At 44.8% G+C, this 9,534-nt stretch overlaps 1 protein-coding gene across 1 annotated transcript; it reads right to left on the bottom strand.

Moving 5' to 3' along the window:
* Positions 1-3,897: 3,897 nt before the first annotated feature.
* On the bottom strand, positions 3,898-7,124 carry VSTM5 (V-set and transmembrane domain containing 5). Its single transcript, XM_075143647.1, has 4 exons — positions 7,085-7,124; positions 5,753-6,082; positions 5,516-5,656; positions 3,898-3,941 (listed from the first exon to the last, which is right to left on the bottom strand). The coding sequence occupies exons 1-4, from the start codon at positions 7,122-7,124 to the stop codon at positions 3,898-3,900; spliced, it is 555 nt and encodes a 184-aa protein (XP_074999748.1).
* Between the last annotated feature and the right edge of the window lie 2,410 nt (positions 7,125-9,534).

Here is a 9,534-nt window from a genome sequence, read left to right as displayed (position 1 = left end):
TTTTTTGGTTGTAATTGTAGCCTTCTTGAAGCTTCTATTAAGGTGTTGCACAAAGCTTTTCTTTTGTTTAGTGATTGATTGCTAAAGATCTTTTTGAAACCTGTCTGTATGAACTGGTTCAGACTTAAATCCATGTTGTGTGTTATGAGGTGTGTGTATGTGTATATATATATATATGAGAACTTCTTGCACATAGAACATGTTTGAATTGAACAGCATACTTGTATGGTGACAGTTGTTATTTTGCTGTATTGTTGAGCAATAAAGAATAGTTGTAGGAAATATATATTAAGCAACTGCTTGTGGCAAGCTGCTGCTCAGTATGTATCCAAAGCAGCTATTGTACTTATGTTGGTGTTTGCCAGCGTGGAACATCTTGTTATTTCAGTTCCTTGAAGTACTTGCTTCTGTGCAGCTGAACTATAGAAGAGAAAGGGTTTTCCTTTCAGCTTCTGATGAGTTACCCAAGACAACTTATGAAAATGAAAAAATACTAGTTGAAAATAGTCTCTTGATCTTCTTGAAAGATGGATGAGTCTTATGCAGCACCTGTCATGCCAGGTCCAGTATTGCTTGGCTAGCAGACGCTCTATGATTACAGGCAGAGAGGGGTTTTGTTCCTTGTTGAACAGTTCAGCCAACAGCCTGATCCATCTGTCATGCATCCGATTATATGAGGCTGTTTTGACTCTTCGCAACACAACAAATCTTCTCTTACTAATAATTAGAAGATGAGCATATGAAACTTAAACGTATCTTTACACTTAACTGTTCTTAACCTAAATTGACAGGTCTGCATGTAGGGATAGCATGCAGTGATATTTCGTCAAATAAGCTCTTCGTTACCAAGTAATAGGATCACTGTGGAGCTATTAGGGTCTCACAGTCGCAGGATTTGTCCCCTTCTGAAAAGAAACAACGGATGCAAGAGGACTTCTTTTGTGTTGCAGAAGTGCAAGCACTGCACATTAGCAGTGAAGACATTTGTCAAGACTTTCAGGCCTAGCTGATAAAAAAAAAAATTAAAAAAAAAAGAATGATTAGGGACATGGAGAGTCTGTCTTTTAGTGTTGAATACACAGGGATTCCTAATTTTAATGGAAAACAGACTGATTAGGCTTCTTACAGAGGGACAGTCTTGAAATTCTTGGTAGTGCATCTTTGAACATGAAATGAAGACATAGTGGATGATTAAGACCTTTACAATTGATTGCCAAAGCAATCTTGTGAACTTGGACATCTCTTTAATTAAAGCTTAAGTGCAAAATGCCTTAATCCCTTTGATCACTTGGAATGCTCTAAATACTAAATTTGCTGCTGTTCTGCACGGTGTTTACAACTGGAGTAAGAATAGCTATTAATTTCTAAACTTCCACTTCAACAGTCTTGCCGTAGCAAAGACTTTTGATACTTCAGGCACCTCCAGCGTAGCAAGAAACTGCTACAGACAGCTTAGCCTCACATTTTGTATATCAAATATTATTGACATTAATAATGCATATTGACAAACATCAGTTTCAGAAAATGTGAATATTTTATAATTGACCTTACCTATGTAGAGTAAGCATGCTAAATTCTGGATAAAATTTGTGGGTGAGGAATTGTCTATAAGGAAGACAGTACATAGGCTAACTGTACTGGATATCCTCACTGAATATTATTTGAATCCCTGTTGTTCATCTAAGATATTACTACCTAAAAGCGAGGTTGGCACCAGCGTCAATAGCCAAGGATGGATGCCTGAAATTGCTGTATCTTTAGCCAAGCTGTAGAAGAACTGTGCTAGTTGGAAACTTCTTACTGCTGTTATAGTGCATCTTAAATTGACGAATTATAAATGGTCATTTCCTACTTTCATCCCAGCTTTCAGATATTGTAGTTTAAAAGTGTAAGTGATCTCTACAATTACAGCAATGCATTCAAATGGTCATTCATGTCTGTATACATTTCCTGACTTTTCCTTTGACGATTACAGGATTCAGGTCAATGTTAGCAGATAATAATGGTGTTATGTGTAAGCTGCACTCTTTGTCCCTTCTAAATAAGTCTGGCAGTGCACCTGCTATATACTCAGCTCAGCCTAATGCATAACTTCACATTCAAGTTCTAAGATTTAGGGATTAAAAAAGAGAATCTGGAACAGATAAACAGGAAAAAAACCCATTTAATAATGTTTTCCATATGCTATATGGATACTTTACAAAATACTTCAAGCTTGGTGATTAAAACAGACGCACTCACAACTTCTTCTGTGTCGTCAAAGCTTAATTCACTCAAAGATACAGAAGACTGGTAATATATACTTAAAGTGAAGAATTAGAACAAACTTACTTTGCCAAGCTGTGCTGTAGCTGGGATTTTTTTTTTATTTCTCACCTTTTTTGACCTCTTATCCTAGATGCAGGAAGAAGCAACCAGCTGAATCTGGTACCCGAATTTATCAGTGAGTGAGAGGCACGCTGTACTACAAATGGCCAGTTCAATCCGGGGATGACTTTTAAAACGTATTTTGTACAGGGTGCTTTGGGAAAAGCCTGTTTGCATTGTTATGCACTTGGTGAGAAATTTTTTTTGTTTTTCCATAGCTAACCCCTCATACGTCTGCACCTGAGTATCATAGTCCCTGACCAAAAGGCAAGCTCTGTCAGCCTGCGTTATAAAAGCCTTATGCGAACAAGTGAGCTAAAGTGTGAGAGAGGCAGCAGCAGCAGTTCAGCTCAAAAAGCCACGTGGCAATCTGCAGACACAGACTAGTCCACTCTTACATGTTCAAAGTTTATTTCACACTGCAAAATTCTTCTCTTTACAAAAGCAAAACAGGATAAGTCAGTTTAGTGCCTTCTCACTCACAAAAGCAAATGTTACTCTACCCAGAAGATCTGCAGGTGGAAAATGTAAGTGTGATATGCAGATTCAAGAAAACACTAGTTAGATCACTTCAAGTTTTCTTACAACATGGGAAAGCAAAGGTGGCTTCTCAACAAGAGCAATTTCAGAATTGTATTTGTAAATACTAAATTTCAAAGTAGTGCTGTTTTAACTTTTCTTCCCAGATAGACTATTCGTCGGTGGGCTAAGTTTGCAAAGGACTTGACATCTTTCACAATGAAATTGTTTAGTATTTTGCCACCCCACTGGTGTGATGTTGTCAGTATTTTATCTGACCCCTCTAATCATTATAGACAGCGTCCTCTTCAGTGCCTGTGTGTCGTTCCTTGTTCAACAACCTTTCCTAGTAATGTCATAAAATGTGTGTTAATAACCCGGGGCAGTGTAAACAATTGGAAACGTAAGTGGGGAACTTTGACCAGCTCGGCATTGTTTCAAAGTCAGTTTTGTCTCATGAAGAATTACAGTTTGTCTTCAGAGCTTCAGGAAATTCCTTACGCCCAAAAGTAGCAGCATAGGCACAATAAACAGGATTCAATCCTTGCAATTAATTTTTTAATGTAATACTGTAATTAGACATTAAATTTATTATGTTGAAGGATGCTAATGCCTGCTCTGTCTGTAATAGGAGACTTGCTGTAGCCAAAATACAGGTGTCCTTCAAGATCATGATCATTTCCTTTATGGGTTGATCTTAGAGGCTTGGTTGGTTGGTTGTTTTTAAGAGTGGTAGAGGCTGTAGATTTTATTAATTAGCCACAAAAATGTGTTCGTGCTCAGCATGAAAGCATACTCTTCTTTACTTTTACCTTGGCTAGCAGAGCTGAAATCTTAACAGGTCAAAACAGCTCCATCAGACACTGCTGCTTTCATGTCTAATTAGCTTTGCAAGTCAGGATGTTTCTGCAGTAGTCACAAACATTTTACCTTTTAGGTTTCTTCTTGCTTTCCTTGCCAGTACTTTCTCCTGAGGTAGAATTGTTATTTTTGTTATGAGACAGTCCTTGGCTAACACTCAATGGTTTCCAATTCAATCTCTTCAGTTGTACTTGCTGCAAATAAAAGGATATTATTATTGATTGGCAAATGGATTGGAAGGCCAGCGTTCCAAAATTAACAACGCTGTGTTAATAGCAAGACATTTTGAACTTTTTAATATTAGCTCAAGCTTACTCATCTATAATTAGGTTTTAAATACATCTTTTCAAAATATTTAACTGCATAAAGAGTCCCTCACAATCTTTAAAGTGACACTGGTTTCTTCCAATACAAGACTAAAGGCGCTATGAAGACTAAAGTCCATAGGGCCAGTCCTTATACCTCTTTTCATGACTTTTGAGAGGAGGGCTCTAAGGTGGAATCGGGGCAGAAGTTAGGTCCCTGCTTTGGATCATGTTCTAGGCAATGACAGAGCAAGTCTCCAGAACTGTGGTTTTCCTGAAGTCTGCCAAATAAGTGTATTTGATTCAGACTTTGTAAAACTCTGGCTTTAACTGGAGGAAGGAAAGGCTTTATCCAAACAAAAGCCTGTATATTCTGGCACGACACGAAAATTTTCAGTACCTACAGAAGCTTTTGAGCAGTGCGTGCACCATGAAAACAGCAGCAGCCCTTAGAGCTGTAGGTGAGCAGCAGAAAAGAAGAGACAGCTCAAGCCAAATTCATCTCTTCCCGTATCAGGTTTTGCAGAGTTGACACAAAGTCTGGGCCACAAGGCTTAGGATTCTTGAGTATCTGTGTTGGTCTAGTAAAATACTGATACTCAGGCTGCTTGTTGTAGTGTAACAGCTTAAGCAGTGCTTATTAGAGAAGGAATACAGACCTTTTACCTACAGGGCAAGAAACCACTAGTGGATCTGTACTTACAAAGAAGGGAGGTAAACGCCTGAAACGTTTTGAAGTGGTAAAAGAAACCTCCTGTTCCAAGGATGCGCCCAGAGCTTGAGCCCAGGCCCGTAACGTGGCACCTTGTCCTGCTGCCGAGGCTGTATGTCCCTGGCTGTGGCTTGGAAGTTTCTTCTCTAATATGTGAATGTTCCCTTCAGTGCAGCCCTTGATCTGCTTTTCATGACTGGTGTCTTTGGCACGTGTTAGGAGTCTGCTTTTGATACTACTCAGTGTTCGTTGAAATCCGCAACTGAATCAGATGTCAGGACAGATGAAAGGGGGGTTTGAGAGGAGAAGAAGAAGTGCAGTCCTCCATGAAGTGAGGTGGGAGCCACTCCCAAGGGCCACTTGTGTATTTTCTCCTAGGAGATACCCTTCTGGTGCAGACACTGAGGGTGTTGCTGATGCTCTTGACTTTCTCCTGCCCTCTGATGGGGGGTTATTGCAGCTCTGGCCTTTTCTCCCCAAGTTCTGCAGTTAGCAATGTTGGGAAGTGTTTTGTGGTTTCTGGTGTAAAATGTCTAAGGTAGATGTCCTGTGGATTGTTCTGCAACTAAATAGCTATTATTCAGTTGCCTCTGCTAGTAAAGAGTTGAACAGGATAACTGAACTGAGCCCTTCCAGCCTTGTTTCTCAGTGTCCCTGCTTAGCGCTTTTATCGCTCAAATCACAAGTGAATTTTAAGCTCAAAATTCAGACTTGAAAACCCTATACCTTGACTGCATTCTTAGAGAGATACCTGTTAGTTTGTGTGTCGTCTTCTTCCGGAATAGATGCAGAGATTTATTACACAGCCACATGAAGCAGACCAAAATGGCAGATACTGCAGCGAGAAATGCAAAGAGAACTGCTACAAAATGTAGATCTTCGTAGATAATCTCTGCAGGGAGGACAGACAAAAATATTATAAAATTGATTACGAGCAGATTAACATTTAAACACAGGGTGAAGCCAAGAACTCCCATCTAGTTTGTACCATAAACGTTGACTATGATGGTGCCATAGGTGTTGGTTCCATACTCCTCTGTTACAGTGATAAAATAGTAGCCGGCATCTCTCATGCCCACGTTCAGAAGCTGTATAGAGCCATTTTCAAAAGTAGTCACTCTGTCCTTGTACACCGTGGATATGTTGACATAATTCCCACTTTTCCACTCAACAATTTTGGTGGTGCCCCAGCTCGACACATGCTTCCACTCAATGGTGGCGACGCCTCTGCAAGAGTATTCAACGGAGAGCAAGATGTTTTGTGCCACTGTTGCGTTGATGTTGGGTTGTGGGACGACTAATGATACTACTCCGGGAGCTGAAAGACAAAGGAGGGCGATGAGTGAGGAGGTGACCAACTGTCCCGGGCAGGATGGGACCTCTGAGGGGTGATTTGTCCTACCTCTTTCAGCAGTCTGTTTTAAGAGAGGATGGATTATGCTCTGCAGTTATCTGTCTTTCTACTGACCATAAAAGGAACATACATAGACAATTAAAGACTAGATACACATTTTTAATTGGTAATAGTCGGGAGGAACATTTCCACCATACAGGACAAGTAATTGCATGTGTTTTAGTGTTTTGATACCAAGAGGAGAGAGTTTGGAAGAGTCTTTTTGGGGAAGGGAGCGTAACATTTTCTGAAAACGCTGAGCAATGCTTTTGTATTCATCAGTAACTGGCTTTTCTTTAAAATCCTGCATTTAAATGGAAAGTTTAATCGCTATGGCCAAGGTAACCTATTATATTAATGAATTACCATCCCCCAAAAGCAAAAACTTTAGCAGGCTTAAGTATGTGAAGACTTGGCAAGGACTTCATCATGTTTTCAGGATGCGTTATCAACGTTTGAGACAACAGCTTTGTAAAGGCAGCCAGTTATATGCCAGTGCAGATAAATTGCATGTAATTAAAGGTATCCACTTTCACACGGAGTCAGGGACTTCATGTTCCTGATGATTTCCAGGCAAAAATGCACGTGAAAGAGTATTTAATTCTCACCTAGTTCCTACTGATGTGATTATGGAGCTGTTCATAACACTGTGAAACTGAACCGACCATTTAGTTTAATGTGTAACTGCAATAATTTCTGCTTGCATGTGGGTATTTCTGCATGAAGATTTGGATGAACATCAAACATCCAAGTTTCAATTGGCATACTTTTTTTTTTTTTATAATTAGTGGCATGTTTGAGACACTTGGCTAGAGACTGAAATCCTGTTATCTACCCGCAAAAATCAAACCAGACAAAAGGCAGATAAAGCACAGAGTAAGCTTCACTGCTGAATGCCTTTTCCTGGTTTGGCTTGGAGCAGCTCACCTGCTCTCCTCTCATACTGTGGGAACAGCCTGACTGCCATAGCAGGACTGAAAAAATAATGCTGAGCTGTGAATGTCTCTAACCCAGCAGGGAGGGAGGACGAGACCCTCAGCTACGCTGAAGGAGTGCAAAGCACCCCTGGGGTGCTCCTGGAGGTTCTGCAGAGACTTCAGGGAAAAGAATGATTAAAAAAGGCAAAGAAAAAAAAATCTCCAAGGAAAAGAAATTCTTTTAAAAAATCTTATTAAAAAATAAGACACACACACCCCCCCCGCCATGGTCAGCAAAACCCCAGAGCAACCACAAATAGGGAGAGATGGGTAAATGAATTACAAGCCGACTCCACTCTATTTGCGATCTGTAGCAGAATTCAGAAACTCTGCTGGTCAACGTAAGTCAGGGAAGCTCGAGAAGCCAGTGTGATTCCCAAGTCCTTGCCTATAGGACCAGCACAGGAGAAAGCCCCAGCCTCTATGTATTTGTTAACCAGATGGGCTCTAGGCTTTTTCCAGGATAAGACTCCTGGGATTCCCCCTTCATGGATATCTTGTCATGTCCCTTGCAGGGACACCACGCTCTCTGGGTAGCCCGGCGCATCCTGAGCTAAGCTGTGGTCTGCCGTTCAGGCTGCGTGCAGGAGAGACTAACCAGAGCTGTGAAAAAGCTGGTTGTGCCAGCCAGAGAAACAGAACAGACGGGAACCTCTGATAATCGCTGCAAATTGTTCTAATTGTTTTCTGCTCCGTGTGTTTATTTAAAGGCCTTTTGCTCTGTTTCTGACTAGACAGGAGCTGAGCGTCTCACCACAGTGACCCTTTTGTTTTGATAAAGGCATGGTTTTGTTTTGAATATGTGATTGCAAGGTAAATGTAAAAAAAAAAAAAATCCTTCCATTAAATTATTTGCAAACGTGTTCTGTGCCTATCCAGCACACAAAGCCAAAAAAGGCAATGCAATAACCATTCAAAAATATTTTTAATATGCAGTCCGCCTAGATCACCTGAACTGGTCTAATCCAAACACAGCTGCATCAGCCTTGAGAGCAAACATCACACCCACCTGCAGCGCCCTGCGCAGGGCCACTGCGCTCTGCTGGTTGCAAAACCAGACCCTTCACGCCCAGTAAAACATGCACCGAGGAGAAGAGGGTACCGGTGCCGCTGGAAGTGCGGCGAGTTTGCTGTCCCTGGCACGCCGCTGCACTCCGAAGTATTCGCCTGGCCCAGAGTCAAAGCTGGAAGCGCGGCTCTGTCTACCAGACCTGGCCGTAGCCACGCAGCCGGGCCTGCAGCGTGCTGGGGAGGGGGTGCAAAAGGGCTGGCAGGAGCGAGGAGCCTCCACGCAGGAGCTCTAAAATGGGGGGGAGAGCTCTAAAATAGAGCTCTTAAACTCTGGGGACAGTTCCTCCACCCTTCGGTGTCCTGCTTGTGCGTCACCTTGATGATGAAGGAGACGGCGGGGCGTGTTCAAACCAAACCCACTGGTGGCACTGCCCACCCCAATTCCCAGGCGTGGGGGCCGGCTGCAGCCTCCTCTAGCCCTCGCTTGGACAGGACTGGCCGGCTCCCTGCCTGCAGCCCCGTCCCCACTCGCCCCCCGTGGGCTGCTGGGTGGAAATCCACCTTCCCCCTTCACCGCCACGTTTCCCGGCGTGACCCGAGCCCTGGTTAACCGGGATGTGTTTCCTCCTCCTTGCCCGCTCTCTGCTGTCGGGCATGCAGAGGGGAACGGCGGCTGCTCGGGGCGGTCCCCCCGCGGCCGCGGCTCCCCGCCCGAGCGGCCGGGCTGCAGCCGCGGGCCGGCGCCGCTCGGCTCCCCCGTTTCCTCCGAGCAGCAGGAGCGGGGACGAGCCTTCCCAGACCATTTCCAGTCAGCAGGGAGCAGCGATGCCTGCCTGAGCCCCCCTAAGTCCCGTCCCCATCCCCTCCCAGCAGCTCTCCGGACACTCCTGGTTAGGGCCGGCTTAGGAGGAGCCCTCCCCGCTTGCCGGCAGCCCGGCGCGGGCGGCTGGGCCGGGCCCGGGCCCGGCGGAGGGGCGGCCGGGCTCTCCGCACCGCCCCGCGCAGATGCCGGGCACTGGGGCTGAGCCGGGGGTAGCGCGGCGAGGAGGAGGAGGAGGAGGATGAAAGGGCCAGGGGAGGAAGCGGAGGAGAGAAAGGGACACTTACTCTGCAGAGCCCACCCGGCGGCCAGGCAGAGGGTGACGGTCCCCACGACGACGCCCCGTTCCCGGCAGCCCTGGAGCGGTCTCATCAGAGAGAAGCCGATGCCCCAGAGGTTGCATTTAAGCGGCTCAGCCGGCCAGCGCGGCCCGACCCCGGGGGCTGCCCGCCCCAGGCCTCTTCCTCGCTCCTCTCCCTCCTCTTCCTCCCCCTCCTGCCGCGGCACCGGGGCTGGTGGCAGCTCCCCCCCCGGCGCCCGCCGCACCGGCCCCGGGCTCTCCCACGCCT

Source organism: Calonectris borealis, chromosome 1, assembly GCF_964195595.1.
Source record: "Calonectris borealis chromosome 1, bCalBor7.hap1.2, whole genome shotgun sequence".
NCBI lineage: Eukaryota > Metazoa > Chordata > Aves > Procellariiformes > Procellariidae > Calonectris > Calonectris borealis.
This window is presented reverse-complemented; position numbering and strand designations above follow the sequence as displayed.

What these genes read in the sequence shown, in the direction of transcription:
- VSTM5 (XM_075143647.1), bottom strand. Translation starts at nt 7,124, where the DNA reads ATGGCAGTCAGGCTGTTCCCACAGTATGAGAGGAGAGCAG. An exon ending in CATCATAGTCAACGTTTATG is followed by an intron (nt 5,657 to 5,752) that starts GTACAAACTAGA and finishes TCCTCCCTGCAG; the next exon opens with AGATTATCTACGAAGATCTA. An exon ending in GACGACACACAAACTAACAG is followed by an intron (nt 3,942 to 5,515) that starts GTATCTCTCTAA and finishes TTTTATTTGCAG; the next exon opens with CAAGTACAACTGAAGAGATT.